General features: G+C 35.7%; 4 protein-coding genes across 4 annotated transcripts; 1 reads left to right on the top strand and 3 right to left on the bottom strand.

Annotated features, from left to right (window-relative positions):
- Nucleotides 1-4,072: 4,072 nt before the first annotated feature.
- On the top strand, nt 4,073-7,824 carry LOC121234928 (receptor-like protein kinase THESEUS 1). The gene is made up of 2 exons (XM_041131069.1): nt 4,073-4,437; nt 4,607-7,824. Exon 2 carries the CDS (start codon nt 4,861-4,863, stop codon nt 7,429-7,431), a length of 2,571 nt encoding a protein of 856 aa, XP_040987003.1. The 5' UTR covers nt 4,073-4,437; nt 4,607-4,860; the 3' UTR covers nt 7,432-7,824.
- A 1,316-nt stretch (nt 7,825-9,140) lies between these two features.
- Nucleotides 9,141-10,551, bottom strand: LOC121234929. Its single transcript, XM_041131070.1, has 2 exons — nt 10,154-10,551; nt 9,141-9,992 (listed from the first exon to the last, which is right to left on the bottom strand). Exons 1-2 carry the CDS (start codon nt 10,377-10,379, stop codon nt 9,202-9,204), a joined length of 1,017 nt encoding a protein of 338 aa, XP_040987004.1. The 5' UTR covers nt 10,380-10,551; the 3' UTR covers nt 9,141-9,201.
- Nucleotides 10,552-11,455: 904 nt separating this feature from the next.
- On the bottom strand, nt 11,456-14,317 carry LOC121235576 (protein ULTRAPETALA 2-like). Its single transcript, XM_041131918.1, has 4 exons — nt 14,308-14,317; nt 12,791-12,997; nt 11,938-12,262; nt 11,456-11,776 (listed from the first exon to the last, which is right to left on the bottom strand). The coding sequence occupies exons 1-4, from the start codon at nt 14,315-14,317 to the stop codon at nt 11,602-11,604; spliced, it is 717 nt and encodes a 238-aa protein (XP_040987852.1). The 3' UTR covers nt 11,456-11,601.
- Nucleotides 14,318-15,997: 1,680 nt separating this feature from the next.
- LOC121235577 (protein ULTRAPETALA 1-like) lies at nt 15,998-16,956 on the bottom strand. Its single transcript, XM_041131919.1, has 2 exons — nt 16,572-16,956; nt 15,998-16,409 (listed from the first exon to the last, which is right to left on the bottom strand). The coding sequence occupies exons 1-2, from the start codon at nt 16,834-16,836 to the stop codon at nt 16,081-16,083; spliced, it is 594 nt and encodes a 197-aa protein (XP_040987853.1). The 5' UTR covers nt 16,837-16,956; the 3' UTR covers nt 15,998-16,080.
- Nucleotides 16,957-17,293: the final 337 nt, after the last annotated feature.

The following is a 17,293-nucleotide window of genomic DNA, read 5'->3' on the forward strand; positions in this document are numbered from 1 at the left end:
TTTATTAATAAAAAGGAAAGATTCAGGCTGGGTCATCTGCTAGCTCATGCTTTGCTAGCTTTTACATTTAAGTTTACATTGTTCGACTCATTTTAAGATCAAATTGTAGAACAGATCATCTACGTGCATGATTGGTCATTGAAACGACAGATTGTATGGTCACTAATTAAGCTAGTTTTAGAGTCATTAGTGGAAGACAACCAAGCCAAGACCTTTCTTTGTTTATGGAAATATATACATGAGCTCATTGAGATTTATGTAAATAACCATACATACAATTAATTAGTTCGTTTTAATCTCCATTAATTAGAGTACAATAAATTAAACTGTTTGATCATTTAAAAAACCATTTAAAAAAAAAATAGTCACAAAAGTATTTCATAAAAGTAAACTTATAAATATTTGATGTGAGTTGATGTAATTATACGTTAAATTATAAAATTACTTTCATTGTAAAGTAGATGTAGCTAATTGATTACAGAAAATCAAATTAATTTACATATAAATTAATTTTTATAAAATCAATGTGTTGTCACTAATAATGATAGCATTCCAACTAAATAACAACTTGTATACAATTATGTAATAGAAAGATATTTTTTAAATTTCATTTTAACTTTTACTTTTAATTTGATGTGATTAAATCTAATAAATATATATTTTTATTTTAAGTTGTAAGTTGTGAATAGGTTGTTAGAGCATTAGTAGTGGCCTAATTATGTTTTAGCTAAAATTTGATTAGAAAATTCATTTTTTGTAATTTAGCTAGTCATTTTTCAACAGTTTCAAATAACAAAATCTCTAAAATCTATTACTATTCCATTAAAATATCTATTTTGGCTTTTTCATTTATTTTAATTATTCTAACTGATATAATTTTTCCACGGTCGCATTCTTCCAACGAATATATTTTTTAACGAATATATTTCCCAACGTTTATATTCTTTTATTATAAAACAGAATATTTCCTCAACAATTTTATTCAACTTAAGTTTCTTTATAAAATAGTTTTATTCATTTTCTTCCAATAGATCATTCACTTTTTTGGAAAATGATACTTCTTGATTCATATTTTGAAAAAAAAAATTGAGATAGCAAAACAACTTGTTAAGGAAGAAGAATGATCAAACTCACGTGGTTGTTCTAAAAATTGTATTGGAGAAAAAATCGTTAAGCTCGGCCTTTTCTATTTTCTCGTTAAGCTCGACCTTCTCTATTTTCTCGTTAAGCTACAAAAGAGATGAAGTTGTGTGAAATGTGAAAGGAAAAATCTAGGCTTTGGTTGATGGTAGGGGCGCCAAAATGAGAGAGCCCCAAAATGAGAGAGTGAAAAAAATAAAATAATGATAGAAAAGTAAATAGCTAGCCACTTTCATTGACTAGAGATTTTTCTTTTCTTTTCTTTTCTTTTTTAAGGGAAATATCATCATTCATTCATCAAGAGAAACTTATATCCATGACCGGATACATTCGGGAATATCTCCATATCAACCATTTGGAGCTCCACTGGTATACTACTGGACTGGTCTAGATTTCATTATTGTTAATACTCTCTACGGATAAACATCTAAGAGATAGCATTCTGCCTAAACAAAAACTTAATCTCGCTTTTCATAAAAATTGAGGATTCAACCTCTGCGGACAAACTATCCCAGTGACAAACTCCGTTTTTTATTTTAACTATACAATAAAGAAAACAAAAGAAAACAAGAACGAAAAATAATGAATTATAGTTTGAACCAACTCTGGTAGATTTCAAAATCTGCGACGGCCGTGAAGGCCACAAGCTTTTCTGTTTTCAACCACAAAAGTGAAATCTGAGAGATATGGTGGTGACGATTGCGGTGATCCGACATGTGTGGCGGGTGCCTTGTGAGGACCACACGCAGTTGCAAGTAGTGCATGAGGACCACACATGATAATTTTTGCAAAACTGCCACTAACCTCCAAACGATTTGCAGCTTGTGAGTTTTCTTATGCTGATGTGTCTCTTGAGAGTTTTCGAAAAATTATAGATCTGACTTTTTTATAAAGAAGAAAAATAAACCAAGATATGAGCGAAGGAAATGGAGAGGGAGAATGAGAAATGAGAGAAGGAGAGGGAGAAGGAGGTCCTCCTCCGAAAATCAAATTTGGATGCTTGTTTTTTTGGCGAGATAGAGAGAGAGAGAGCGAGAGGGAGAAGATAAGGAGTTATGCTAATAATACAGTGTATACAGTCCTTGATAATATAAGATTGAATGAGATAGATTGAGACCATCTCAACTTCACTGACTAGAGTTGGTCAGCATAAATAACAATGGATAGATTTACTGTTTATTTACGTAGTTTGTTATAAAATATGTTTTGAGCTAGCTAGCCAAATTTTAACTCAATTTTATTTATAACTAAAAGCACTTTCAATAGATTTTTTATCCTATAATTTAAAATGTATCACCAAAATTTAATTTTTTTTATTTTACATACTGACTTTTACAATATGTCATCCATCAACTTATATATATTTTTATCTTTATCGTTTAAATATGATTTTTTATTCTTTTTAAATATTTCATTTCTACCAATAAATTTACAATATCCATATATATTTTTATATTTGCAATTTTTTTAATATATAATGTAAAATAATTCAGTCCTGTACACGTAAAACAAAAATATATAAGTCAAATAAAAATTAAAAATAAAATCAAAATATAAAAAAATTGGTTTAAAAAATTTCCAAGATATTTTTTAGAAGAAAATGAAATGAGTGTTTCAAATGATGAACAATAAAAAGAATTTGGTTACATGATAAAAATCGAAGTAAAAGAAAATAAGGGAGTAAATAAAATATCAATAATAATAAAATTTTACAGAACGAACAGTGCCCGTTACATGTAGCGGGTTATTATAGCTAATTGTATTTTACAATTCCTTTTACATAATCGAATGAAACTCATATTTAGAACAATTCTTCAAATAATTTACATTTTTTGTATAATACAAAAGCCATTGAGAGTGCTCTAACTCACTGCAAATGCCCTAAAGCTCTAACTATCATTACTCATTCCCAAAAGTAGGGCCACCTCCCGCATGGTGCGGGGCGGAGGGGACCCTTCCCCGCATGCCGCCTCGCACCATGCGGGGGGTGGGGTTTTTCCCCCTATCCCCCAAGGTGGGGTGGAGGAAAAAACTCCATCCACCCCACCCTCCGCCTAGGCCAACACATTGGATTTTTTAAAAAAAAAATTTGGTCCAAAAATATTTGTTTGGATCCAAATTATAATATAATTAAAATTATAAATTAAAATTTATAAATACAAAACAACTTAAACTCATTAGAGTTAGAATTTGGATTGTCTTGACTTCCTAGGTCAACCTTTATATATGAGGTCAATGCAATACAATAATCATACTTAAGCAATGTGAGACTTACTACTAAGTCTAATAACTTGAATATAATTTCAAATCTTTAATAAATTGTATATACCTGTATACAATATATTTATATATATAAATATTTTTTTTTATATGTGTGGAGCGGAGTGGAGGGCGGGACGGAGTCCCGCTGGGGTCATCCCGCCCCCCACCCCCATATGAATGGAGTGGAGTAGCCCGCCTGCCATGTGGGGGTTGGGGCAGGACGGGGCGGATGGGGATGGGATTGTGGGGTATGGGGGCCCCCACCCCTACCCAAAGCCATGATCCTAAGCAAAACCTCGCGCGACTAACGCCATCGAACGAGGGCGCCACCAAGCGGTCGCCAAACGCATTCGATTCTGTTACGACACGCCGTCAAATTTGCCTCCTATGTCTCTCAATGCCGCGTAGAAGGGGGTCCCAGTGGTCGTTGGACCCAGCATAGCAATGTAATCCTAGCTTAGGCTCGAAAATCATATAAAAAGTATCTCTGGCCTTATTTAAAAGAGGAATGTTAGATGTAAATTTTAAATAGATAAATTTTATTCAAGTTTTTTATAAAATAATGAATTTTATTAATATATAATAATTTTTTTTATACTGTTTTAAAATAGAGTTTACCTTTTTATAAAGAACTTGTCTATTTAAAATTTCTACAAATCATTTTTCTATTTATAAGCACAGTAACAGAACTTTCATGGCGTTTTCTGTTATAATTTTGCAATATTTTCAGAGATTCTGACAATCACAATCAAACTACAATATCCTTCATAGAACAGCTGGTTTTATGGGAGTGGGATGAGCTTTGAATATTCATATCCTTAGTTCTCCCTCTTCTTGTGGGGTCCTCTTCTTTCCGTATATGACAGCCTAATCTACAGCCTGGAAAAGGAAGTGGTAGCTGCACTCAAAAGATGTGGTTGATGAGTTTTCATGGGTGGGTTCAAGCAACCACAGCTGGGTTTTTTTTTTTTCCCGCTTCGGTATAGACTCATTTCATTGTTCGTCAGACTCTGTGCATTCTGCGCTCTTGAAGAGGTAAGGCTCTAACTTTATCTGTCTATATCAGAGAGATTCTAGCATGGTCAATGTTTGAGCAGAGTTTGTGCTTTTGTATCGTTTTGTGCTGTAAAGATTGCAGCGCTTCGTTCCTCAAAAAAAAAAAAAAAAAAAGATTGCAGTGCTTCGTATGTTCCTTAAAATGCAGGGTATCTTGGTTATACATTCAGTTAGATAGATCTGTGTTTGGTGAAGTTGAGGGGCTGTGGCGATAAGGAACCGGGGAACCGAGTTTGTAGCATTTGGGACCGAAAGCGTTTGTTGCGGTCTATTTGGGGTCTTTCGGAATTGGGCTCTCTCAGATCGCGGTGGAGTGGGAGCTAGGTTGTCTATTAGTTTTGAACTTGATCGTGCCATTCATTGCTTGCTAATTTAACTAGGAATCAGGCGTCCGTTTGGTTTATGAGGTTTCTTGGATCTGAGATCTTAGATAGGGCGAAGATGAAAGCAGTGAAGTTGGTACCCCTGGTTCTGGCTATGATTCTCTTTATGGGTCATGGATCATGTGCCTCATTCACTCCTGTCGATAACTACTTAATTGCTTGTGGTTCCTCAAAAAATGTAACATTCCAAGATCGAACTTTTGTTTCTGATTCAGAGCATTCTTCACTTGTCCTAAGAAGTGGCAATTCCAGTGTTGCCAGTTCCAATTCTACTATTCCGCCTCCAATCTACCAATCTGCCCGAGTTTTCTCAGGCATGGCTTCTTATAAATTTGAAATTGAGCGGAAAGGTCGGCATTGGGTCCGCCTCTATTTTTACCCTCTTCCAAAGTCAGGCGAAAACTTGACCTCTGCCTCCATGTCTGTAGTCACTGATAATTTTGTGCTGTTGAACAACTTCACGTTCAATAAGTACAATGGCTCTTATATGTTTAAGGAGTACGCAATCAATGTGACTTCAGATACCTTGACTCTCACTTTCGTTCCTTCTAACAATTCGGTTGCGTTTATCAATGCAATTGAAGTTGTCTCTATCCCAGATGAGGTGCTCCCGGACCAGGCGTTGGCTCTAAATCCCTCTACTCCTTTCAATGGCCTCTCTGAACTTGCTCTGGAAACTGTTTTCCGGCTAAATATGGGGGGTCCTTTACTGACCGCTCAAAATGATACCCTTGGAAGGGTTTGGGAGAATGATGTTAAGTACCTCCATGTGAACAGTTCTGCAGAGAATGTGTCAGTCAGCCCTGCAAACATAATGTATCCAGCTGCGGTCACCCCTGAAACAGCACCTAATTTGGTTTATGCCACTGCTGAAACGATGGGAGACGCAAATGTACCCAATGATAACTTCAACATAACTTGGGTCTTCTCTGTCGACCCAAACTTCATGTATTTTGTTCGGGTACATTTCTGTGATATTGTGAGCAAATCTCTAAACAATCTAGTTTTCAATCTCTTCATAAATGACGATATTGCTCTTCGTAGTTTTGATCTATCATCTCTTACTGGTGAGTTGGGTGTGCCTTATTATAAAGACTTTGTTTCCAACTCCCCAGCAAATTCACATACTTTGACTGTGAGTGTTGGTCCGGACACTGTGGCAGACACCACTGATGCCATCATGAATGGGCTAGAGATTATGAGGATCAGCAATGAAGTTGGGAGCTTGAATGGGCTTTTATCTGTTGAGAGTCTCCTTCCTAGTTCACCCTCAAAGAAGAGCAATATGGGAATAATAGTTGGTTCTATCGTAGGAGCTGCAGCTGCAGTTGTACTTGTACTAATTGGTTTGTGTTATTGTTGCTTGGTAGCCCGCAAGCCAAAGACTACTCAGCAAGAGCACCCATGGCTGCCTTTGCCCTTGTATGGAAACTCTCAGACCATGACAAAAATGTCAACAGCTTCCCAAAAGAGTGGAACAGCTAGCTGTATTTCACTGGCTTCCTCCAGTCTTGGCCGGTTCTTCATGTTCCAAGAAATTTTGGATGCAACGAACAAGTTCGATGAAAATCTACTTCTTGGTGTAGGTGGTTTTGGCAGGGTTTACAAGGGAACTCTAGAGGATGGCACAAAAGTGGCTGTTAAAAGAGGGAACCCCAGATCTGAACAGGGTATTGCTGAATTTCGAACTGAGATCGAAATGTTATCCAAGCTCCGCCATCGTCACCTTGTGTCTCTCATTGGCTACTGTGATGAAAGGTCAGAAATGATTCTTGTGTATGAATACATGGCTAATGGACCCCTCAGGAGCCATTTGTATGGAACAGATCTACCACCTTTATCATGGAAGCAACGACTTGAAATTTGCATTGGTGCTGCAAGGGGGCTCCATTATCTACACACCGGTGCAGCTCAAAGCATAATTCACCGAGACGTGAAGACTACCAACATTCTCTTGGATGAGAATTTTGTAGCCAAAGTTGCTGATTTTGGCCTTTCAAAGACTGGTCCGGCTCTGGATCAGACCCATGTCAGTACCGCTGTTAAAGGTAGTTTTGGTTACCTTGACCCTGAATACTTTAGAAGGCAACAGCTTACCGAGAAATCAGATGTGTATTCGTTTGGAGTAGTCCTGATGGAAGTCCTCTGCACTAGACCGGCTTTAAACCCTGTTCTCCCCAGGGAGCAAGTCAATATAGCAGAATGGGCGATGAGCTGGCAAAAGAAGGGCATGCTGGATCAAATCATGGACCCGAATCTGGTGGGGAAGGTGAATCCGGCTTCTCTTAAGAAGTTTGGTGAGACAGCTGAGAAGTGCCTGGCTGAGTATGGGGTTGACAGGCCATCAATGGGAGATGTCTTGTGGAATCTTGAATATGCACTTCAGCTTGAGGAGACTTCATCTGCGCTAATGGAACCAGAAGATAACAGCACAAACCACATTTCTGGAATCCCATTAACACCGCTCGAACCATTTGATAACAGCATAAGTATGGTTGATGGAGGGAACTCTGGCACAGAAAATGACGATGCAGAAGATGCTGCCACAAGTGCTGTATTCTCTCAGTTAGTAAATCCTCGTGGAAGATGAGAAGATATGGCTTTCATATTGTTCTGATCCTTGCCAAGGGATGTCCTGCGAAAGAAATTGGCCATTGGTCATCTCGGCGAGTAGAGTAAGACCAAAGACCACAAAGGAATGATTGAAGTTGAAGGGTACTTCTAATTTTCATGATTCTTGTACTTTTTACCTTAATTTTTCGTCCATTTATTTAGTTTGTAATATAGTTGAGTGGTGGGTGCCAATTGATCCATCAGAAATTGCACGGTAAGTACCATAAAAAATTAGATTGTTGTCTTGGTTTGACTTCTTATCTCTGTTCCGGCTACCTTTGCGGGTTCCGCGGTTACAAGATGTGTTGTATCTGCACTTTATATTATCGTTTTTCCACAAAAAAGAATATAGAAAATAATTCACGGGTTATGATCTCTTTCCATTTTTATTTGAGAAGTGTTACAGTTACAAAGAGATTATACAAAAATAATTTTACAAATTGACGTTATTTTACGTGATTCGTTAGATCTGTTTTACAATAAAAAGTAACTTTACATTTTGACAAATAACATTAAACCATATCAGTTTGTGAAATTATTTTTGTGTAATCCCCGTATTTATCTTTTTATTATGTTGGTTACTTTGCTGATCCCTTCATGTTTTTCATTTAACGTTTCTAATAACGATCTACCACTTTCCTTAAATTACCAGGAACTCATTGCAGGTAGGAAATATGAGTTTGATGTTTACTTTTTAATTCCATAGGTCCTTCCCACTTTTGACATAAGATCCATAGATCAGAAATCCAGATGCCCTGAAGTTTTCCGAGTATTTTTCCAAGGGTATTTCATTCATACTGAAATGCATCCAGTTTACTTCAATCATTGCATGCATGCTCAAGTACTCTCATTATTATTCTTTACTTTATTATTACTTTTCATTTACTTTTTTACTATTCATTATTTTTCATCTATTTTTTACTACTATTTAATATTTAATTATTATTTTATCATTACTTTTTTATTACTATTTACAAATATTCTCAATACTTCTCAAATATTCTCACTACCCAAACCAAACAACAAAAGGCTGACAACGTGACCACTTAGTTTAGACTTGTCCAATCCAAAGAATAGGATCCTTAGTTCTTCTAAAGTGGGTTTTGCTCATTTTTAACCACATTATTAATTCTCACCATCTATGTTACAAATATTGATGCTTTTTTGAAGACTTCATTTATTATGTAATGACTCAAAACATATTTTGGTTAAAAATGACTCGCATCTTTTATGTTAGACATTTAGCTATTCCGTTTGAGTTAAGAGATATTATGAGATGAAAAATCTATGGATAATAGTGGCATATTTTATGAATAATAGTGAAATAGTTTGAGTTAAGATGTTTTATTAGAAAATAAAATTTTAATATTATCTTTGTTTAAAAATTTGAAAAATTTGTATTATTTTTTGTGTTTTGTTTGGAAGTTTGATAAAGTTATAATGATTATGTAATGATTAGATAATAAAATTGAAAATTTGAAATTGAAAAATGTTTGCATTTGAATAAAGATGTTTAGGAAGAAAATTATAGGAAATCTTGAGATAAGATGGTTTGTGTTACCAAATAAGCCCTAATGTTTTTAAATTTCAAGAAAAAAAAAAAAAGTACTAAATTGGATATTCATTGCACAGAGAACACAAAATCAACCAGCTCACATTCTAGTTTCTAGTTTCTACTAACAAACCTCCACACGCGATGGAAGAAACATTACTTTTTATTTATTATTTGATATGCCAAATTTCGTAATCATTTCCTACAAACAATCCCATTACCACCGGTGGCTCCGCTGGTGCAGTCTAGCATGCTATATTCCATCACTACCGAGTGGTTCTGATCCAACGCCTCAGCCGGAGAGAACATGCAAGAACTGCAATCTGCTGAGAGGAGTGATGTGGTTCTGTACTTGTCCTCACCTCCCACGATTGGCATAGCCACCCCTGGCTTTGCCGGATTGACAAAATCCGGCTGGTAAGTCCGGCCAAGAACCCCTTCGACTTTCGAGGATAGGCCGTAGAATCTGAACTGTGCCTCCAAGTGAGCAAAACAGTCATCTGAAGGTATCCGATAGTTGTGGATTCTGTCATCTTCCTTGGTTACGGGCACAACATTGATTGATATCTCTGCAACCTCAGGGAGTATGACTATGACGCTGTTCTTGTTGGATGTTCTCTCCACTCTAAGGTCGTTTTCAGGGCTTCTCCATACAGAGAGATGGCCTTCTGGTATCATTAACTCCTTCCCATTGTAAGTGAATCTCAAACGGTCAATTTCGTCTTCCCACGTCGCCGCTCGGGTGGCCTCAAGAGAGAAAGTGTTGGAGTCAAACAGGAGACCTAGGGCTTGAATCCAAGTAAAGTCTCTGGTTCGGCCTGCTGGCCGGAGTCCGATGAAGCGGGCATTGATTTGGAGGTTGAGATCAGAAACTAGACTGAAATGCTCATTGCTCTTGCCGTGGAAGTAGAAAACGATGCCATCTCCACCAATGAAACGGGGATCATAGCATCCTGATCCGGGTGCGTTGCAGTTTGCTTTGCGATCTATGATAATTGGAAAAAAAAAAACTTGCAATTAGTAAAACTTTTGTGGTATATAATTTGGTTCTAGGACAATATATATGATGGAAAAAGAAGAACAATGACTACTCATAATATATAAAGCTGATAACTAATTGTGTAGATAAATACGAGGATAGTCTTACGTTTGCACTCAGCTTGGCATACGGGTGAATTACAGTTGACATAGCAAACTTTTGCTTTCGGGTTTGTTGGTGATGATGTAGGACATTGGGATGGACAGGGCATCTTTATAAATCGGCATGGGCTACCTTTACTGGTGCATGTTTTAGTTTCTGCATCGATATGCACAGCGCCAGATATGAAGAGCAGAAGAATGATTAGTAACCCATTCCTGCTAAAAATCTCCATGACTTTCGTCTTCAATGGTAGAAGAATACTACGGATGGTGTGGCACAAAGTGACTGGCTCTCTCGTGATCTATGCTCTTCTTATAGATCAATTTTTAACAAGTGGGACTTTTTCTAATTCTGTTATCTATCTTAACACCAAGTATTCTTTCTTAAGATTCTCAATTTGCTTTTTTTTTTTTTTTTTAGCTCAAGTTGAAGAGGGGGAACATGGCCCTCGTTGGATACTTTAAATGCTTTGCGGGATTTAAAATCTTGGTCAATGCTTTGGGGGTTTAATCTAATTCCGATTTAAGAGTCGTTTGACAACTAACACTGCCTTTCAGTGGTCAAAAGGCTTTTTCTTTGGTTGCTAGGGTGGCATATGATCATTTGGGTTTGGGTTAAAGCGCGTATGTATGACAAAGGCGTTGTCATCTCCCAGACTCGTTTGCTTTTCTACGTTATAGGGGCTGAGAAAACAAGCCATACTTGCGCGCACGAAAACGCCGCGACACCGGTGTCAGCGGCAGACTAAGGGCTCCTTTCACTTCCTAGCCTCCACGTGAAAGGGACATGGCTCTAAACTTATTGACCGGGAAAATGGGCATAAAACCTATATTTATTATGTCCCTTCCCATGTCCTTTGTTGCGTTTCTTGCATCATAATATGAGTGGTACTTACACAAGTCAATGGGAATAATACAATGATCAGAGTAGACTTACAACGAGAATGCGGATTCTCTGGAAAATCACTTGAATTGTAGATGAGATCCGTCAAAATCTATACCTTTGTGGCGATTTGAGTGTTCAGAAAATTTATCAATCACACAAAATCGACGTGTGCACTCAGTGGCACAAATAGGCAGCGACCAATTTATCTTTTGATCGTATACTCCTAGATATTCTACCCAAGTGCATTTTGTATATTGACGATGGAAATGATCTACCTTGAAATATTATGTATTTATTTTTATTTTCTATTAATACTAAGCGTGCTTTATTAGGGAAAAAAAAAAAACAGAAAGACTTGCAGCGAGAATGCTTTCATTGATGTTCCAAGCCATTAATTGACGCAACAATTTAAACAGACAGATTATATTTTGTATACCACACAATAATTATTTCTTCAAGACAAAAACAAAACTGATCAAGGACTTTTGAGAACTAAAACATCCGTTCTTTTGAACTTGATCAAACAAACAGAGCTAAGAAGGATCGATGACTCTGGGGACCAGACCTAATTAAGGTTCTGCATTCTGTATGAAGTCAACACAAGTGCGGCATTCGCAGTCCGGAAAGCGGCACTTGAGGCAGCCGAAACAGACACAAGAGGGGCAGCCCGTGCATGTCGCAGAACGTGGACAGCCCCTGCAGATTTTACGGCATACCCTCTCTTCATCATCAGCGCAGGTTATCCTAAACAAATAAGAATAAAAAACGCAGTTATATCAACAGGTCTGACAGTCTATCTAGAACTTCTTAAATGAGATATGTGCATGATAACAACTTTAATAAACAAAAAATTTTATGTAACTAAAACGAGATTGTATAATGTCAAAATGGAGAGAAACATATACTTATCATAAGGCCGATCAACACATCTCCACCTCTCATTGGCCAAGGCATCATGGTATATCCGACGTTCCTCACGATTTCGTAGACGAAATCTGCGCTCCTTATTACATGTTGAACATTTCATGAATTCGTCGCGATGAAATTTTCGTTCACGTTTGGAGTTTTTTGAGTCGGTACTGATATTTGATGCATTTCTGTAGTAGTTGAGCAGAACGGTCTTCTTGAGAGAAACCTTGTCGTCGTTTACAATGATCCAAATGTTACGTTTCCAGTTTCTCGTCCCTAATTTCCCGCAATGTTTGAGGAAATTATCAGGAGTTAAAGTCGCTGTTTATCACAATAAATTACATCACATGAGAAGATGGTGAAACAGGTTTAAATGAATGGAAATAGATAAATTTAATTATTTAATTAATACTTTTTTTTAACTCATGTTGTAAGAGAGTATAGATAATTCATAAATACACACAACACATGCAAAGCCTTGCAAATATATAATTCACATTATATAGAGTACTGCATCTTACCATTTATCATATAGTCGATATTATAACAAAAACTCTACATATGTGCAGTCATTTTGCGGATTTTATTAATGTGATTGGCTATGTCACTTTTTTTTTTATATATATAAAATAACTGTTTTGACCAATCACATCAATAAAATATACAAAAAATACGCCAAAATAACTGTATATAATATATAGAGTGAAACTCATATTATAATCATGATATATCCCAGTCAGAAAAAGAAAAAAAGAGCTGCATTAAGGCGGCCATTATTATATGGCATTCAGGAAATGTGAACAAACAAAAAAATATAAAAAAATGACAAAGTTGGAGAAAGTGTCTTGCCTTCCGAGCATTCGGGGTAGCACTTGCAATCGATCACAAAATGACCAGAGACAGAAATCTTAAGCTTTCCGACGAAATCACCGTACTTTTTATTGGTGTATCCGCATTTGACCTCAATAAAATCTGGCCCTCTCTCGACCTCACTCATGTTGTTCAGCTCTTCATCATCGAACACGATTGCATTCACATCCTCAGCATGCCTATCTCCTGTGACTCTCAGTACGTGTAAGATATATAGATCGATCTTATAATATTTGATCTAAATTAATATGAGAAATACTCTAACTACAAAGTGATTATACAAAAATAATCTCACAAACTGAAATGACTTGATGTGGTTCGTTAGATTGTAAAGTTACTTTTATTGTAAAGCAGATCTGACAGATCACATGAAACCACATCAGTTTGTGAGATTATTTTTATGTAATCCTTTCTTGACTGTAACACTTCTCAATTAATTATATCATGCATGTTACGATTTGCATTATTAAGACATGCATCATGCAACGTACACACGCATGGTGAATTAGTGAAATATATATATATATATATATATAAATATATAGTTGGATGCCCTAAATTACGTAAAAAATTAGAACTCTGTTACTCTAGGTAAAGAATTTTATTCAACAATGTGAATCAAAATATCCAACAGTTTTTCAAATGGTTCCAAAAGGATCAACTGTTGAATATATTGATTTGCATGGATTGTTGAATCGAACTCTATAAATCTTTGAGTTCTTTCAAAGTTTTATAAGGGGATCCTAATCTATATATATATGTATTCCTAATTTACCATGCGCGGGTTTGTTGCATGTCTTAATAATGCAATATTATAGTCAGTATTAATTCTAATTAACGTTTAATTTTCAACAATATTAATACTGTGAACACAGATTGTGGGCAACACTTATGCTTATGGTCATGACAGCTTACAACTCCAAATTGACTTGCAGTACTTAATGTTCCATGTAGGTACTTAATTTCTGTTCGTAAATTCCCAGCTCCATGCATGCGGCACATGATTAACTTCAAAATTAGAAGAGCATGAATACTTTTTCTAGATAGGCTTATTCTTTAATCTTCCTTGCTAGCTGTTTAACAGCAAATTACTGAATTAGATCACTAATTAATCAAGTGGCCGGCGGGCATGTTATAGGGAAAAACAGCAAATAACTCGAGAACAATCAAAACTAAAAGATCATTATCTTCTGTACGTGTGCTAATGAATGACTGTCTAAACTTAGATCAAGATTCGAGGTTTTATTAATTATAGACTGATCACTTCGTAAAAGGAACAAAAACGTTGATAAAAGCTCATATAATACATGATCGGCACTTGATCCAGCAAAAAGTGAATACATGATTTTGAAACATGATATTGAGATAAAGATTTTGTGAAATTATTCACATATAATTTCAACATTCATGTATTAGATCTTGATGAACAGCTGATGACAAAAAAAAAAAAAAAAAGCAATAAAACTCTACAAGAATGGAGACTAATTATTACGTACCTTCAGCCATTTTCAGCAAATTTGGGATTGACCTTCAAAAGAACTGATTGATCCTTCTGGTGTTTTGAAGTTTAGCTTTCAATCGACGTAGCGTCTCTCTTTTTAAAATGAAAATTTTGATCTTTAAATGGTGTAATCTTTCGATTTCTCCTTCTTCTTAATGCTTAAGTGAAGAGAGCTACATCCATTTAAATAAGACTATAAATAAATTCTCACGAACATATCTAGTAAGTACACAAAGGTTTGAACAATTTTCTCCTCCTAATTAGTCAGATTAGACACATTTATTTGGTTTCTTTAGCATGAAATCCAAGTGTTAGAAGAGAATTAAAGGCAGTGCAGTTATGCTGCCTCGACTGCATTACACGTGGCCAATTTGTATTCGTCAAAATAATTGCTTGTGTAAGTATAAATAATGATAAATCAACAAATATGAGACAATTTATGATCATCAACCGTTCATGTAAGATGTTGTCTTTCTTTAATGTGTGATGAAATACTTCCAATCAAAACCCAAAATAAATGTCATATAAAAATGAGTAAATAAGATTCAAAACTGTCAATTACCGTCAGCTTAGGAATTTAAACAAATTTGTTTTTATTGACATAAATAGAAGATGAAATAAATTTGTATATATCTAGGCCCAATTATTAAGCAATCTGTGAGTTTACATAAAGGTGTTATATCATTAATATTATTTAAGTAACTGATAATTTTTAATGATTTAGTATCCTGTGAATCTGTGATAGATTGCGAATACTATAGATATATATATATATATATATATCGAAATTATATAATAATTACTCGTTCAGAAAACAAAGTTTGAATTTAATTAATGGGCTAGCTTTACAATTAGCACAGATCTCTTACTTTAATTGGGTTCACATTGGAGCCCACATCTTATGGGCCGGCTTTACGCGGATCTTATTTTATAAAAATTTGTAACAAAAATCAGAGCTTACATTCATGTTTGAGTTGAGTGGCATGACACTAATTTTCAATGCTATAACATCTTGTGATAGATTGAAAATATTAAATACACTTATTTAAAGATTATATAATAATCATTTATTTATAGAAATAGTGGATATCTATATAGAACGGGAAAAAAAAAAAAAAACAAATTTGATTTTAATTATGCAATCTTTGTCTGCCTTTTTAAGGCCTGGTGAGGATGGTGGACTTGACTGAGATCATAACATGCTCGATCGTGGTCTCCGCCAATCCAGAGGTCATGTCGTTATTCATGGCGTCGGAGTTTAAGTGCCAATGATCAGGTAGAGAGGGCAATTAAGATGATTAAGATGGTAATTTCACTTGGCAAAAAATGGTAGAAACTTGACTGGATATGGCTACTACTGAAATCGTTTTTAAGGAGTTTAATTTTGGGCATACGTTGATATTTTGCATCATGAGTACAGAAAATTTTGAGCTCTCAAAACTTCCTTTATCTTGCACTTATGCTTGATAAAAAAAATAAAAAAAATAATAATTAAAAAAAAAACAGAGAAGAATGACTATACTAGGCAAAATTCTTCTTGAAATACATATTCTTAAGAATATAATGTAAATAATTAAATTTATATTTTTCCATCAGCTTAAACTTTTGAAACAATTGATAATTTTACATGATATCAAAATAGAGTTCCTGATTTCGACCTTGACTTTACACTTTAACCTATTTAATTAAATATTTCAAAGTTTTGTGTTGGCCCCATTTGTTGAGGCAAGTGTGCCATTTCTTGATTTCACAGGCACATGTGCGGCAGTCAGAGTCCATAGGGCACTTGAGGCAGCCGAAACAGACACAATATCAGACGTTGCTCACGATTTCGAAGACGAAACGTCATGCGCTCCTTATTACATGTTGAACATTTTATGAATTCATCGCGATGAAATTTTCGTTCACGTTCGGAGCTTTTTGAGTCAGTACTACTGATATTCATATATATTGATGCATTTTTGTAGTACTGGAGTAGACCGACCTTGATCTGGAGAGCAACCTTCTCGTCGTTTACGATGACCCAAATGTTGCGTTTCCAACTTCTCGTCCCTTCATTCCCGCAATGTTTTAGGAAATTATCAGGAGTCAAAGTCGCTGGTCATCACAATAAGCTAATGAATATACATTTATAAATAAACATATATAGCGCAAAGCCTTTCAAAGGCTTCAAATTATGTAGAGAACTGCATGCATCGACTTACTATTCATGATCATGATATAGTAATCAATATTACCCCACTTAAAAAAAAAAAAAAAAAAAAAAACCTTGAGACCATTGCCATTCTGGAAAATATGAACAAATAAATATAAAAGGTGACAAATAATTTGGACAAAGAAACTTGCCTTCCGGACAGTTGGGGTTGGACTCGCAAGCGATCACAACATGGCCACAGGTAGAAATCCTAAGCCTTCCGGTGAAATCACCGTACTTTCTGTTGGTGCAGTCGCATTTGACCTCAAGAAATCTTGGTCCTCTATCAAGCTCACTCATGTCGTTTAGTTCTAATTCCTCGTTTAACATGATCGCAATCGTCTCCTCATGATCCCTAACTCCTGTGACTGTGTTGATGAGTTATATTCACACAGAAGACGATTTAAACCTTTCACCAATAATATGTGCATGTGTGTGTAAGGCTAAAAAGAACAACACATATATATACTATACACATGTGAGTCGTCTAGCTCACAGTAGTTAGGGATGCGAATGCGAATGCAAGCATGTTCACTTGGAAAAAACTGAACGACATGAGTGAGCTTGAGAGAGGGCTAGGCTTTCTCGAGGTCAAATGCTTGTGCACCAACAAAAAGTAATACGGGGAACTCACCAGAAGGATTAGAATTTCTGTAATCTAAACCCTAGAGCTAGAGCTAGCTCTTTCAAAAGCTTATAAGATCAGGGATCCTAATCTTATATTTCAGTGCTAATGTGTGTTGCAGGCATTGCTAACGCAATACCATGGTATTTATAAGAGTCTCAA

Source organism: Juglans microcarpa x Juglans regia, chromosome 6D (assembly GCF_004785595.1).
Source record: "Juglans microcarpa x Juglans regia isolate MS1-56 chromosome 6D, Jm3101_v1.0, whole genome shotgun sequence".
Lineage (NCBI taxonomy): Eukaryota > Viridiplantae > Streptophyta > Magnoliopsida > Fagales > Juglandaceae > Juglans > Juglans microcarpa x Juglans regia.

Coding starts and splice junctions, on each gene's coding strand:
- LOC121235577 (XM_041131919.1), bottom strand. CDS start 16,836: ATGTTAAACGAGGAATTAGAACTAAACGACATGAGTGAGCTTGATAGA. Junction 16,410..16,571: donor ATGGTCTCAAGGTTTTTTTT/TTTTTTTTTTTT, acceptor TGTGATGACCAG/CGACTTTGACTCCTGATAAT.
- LOC121234928 (XM_041131069.1), top strand. CDS start 4,861: ATGAGGTTTCTTGGATCTGAGATCTTAGATAGGGCGAAGATGAAAGCA.
- LOC121234929 (XM_041131070.1), bottom strand. CDS start 10,379: ATGGAGATTTTTAGCAGGAATGGGTTACTAATCATTCTTCTGCTCTTC. Junction 9,993..10,153: donor ATGCCAAGCTGAGTGCAAAC/GTAAGACTATCC, acceptor CAATTATCATAG/ATCGCAAAGCAAACTGCAAC.
- LOC121235576 (XM_041131918.1), bottom strand. Junction 12,263..12,790: donor CTACCCCGAATGCTCGGAAG/GCAAGACACTTT, acceptor TGTGATAAACAG/CGACTTTAACTCCTGATAAT. Junction 11,777..11,937: donor GTTGATCGGCCTTATGATAA/GTATATGTTTCT, acceptor TTATTTGTTTAG/GATAACCTGCGCTGATGATG.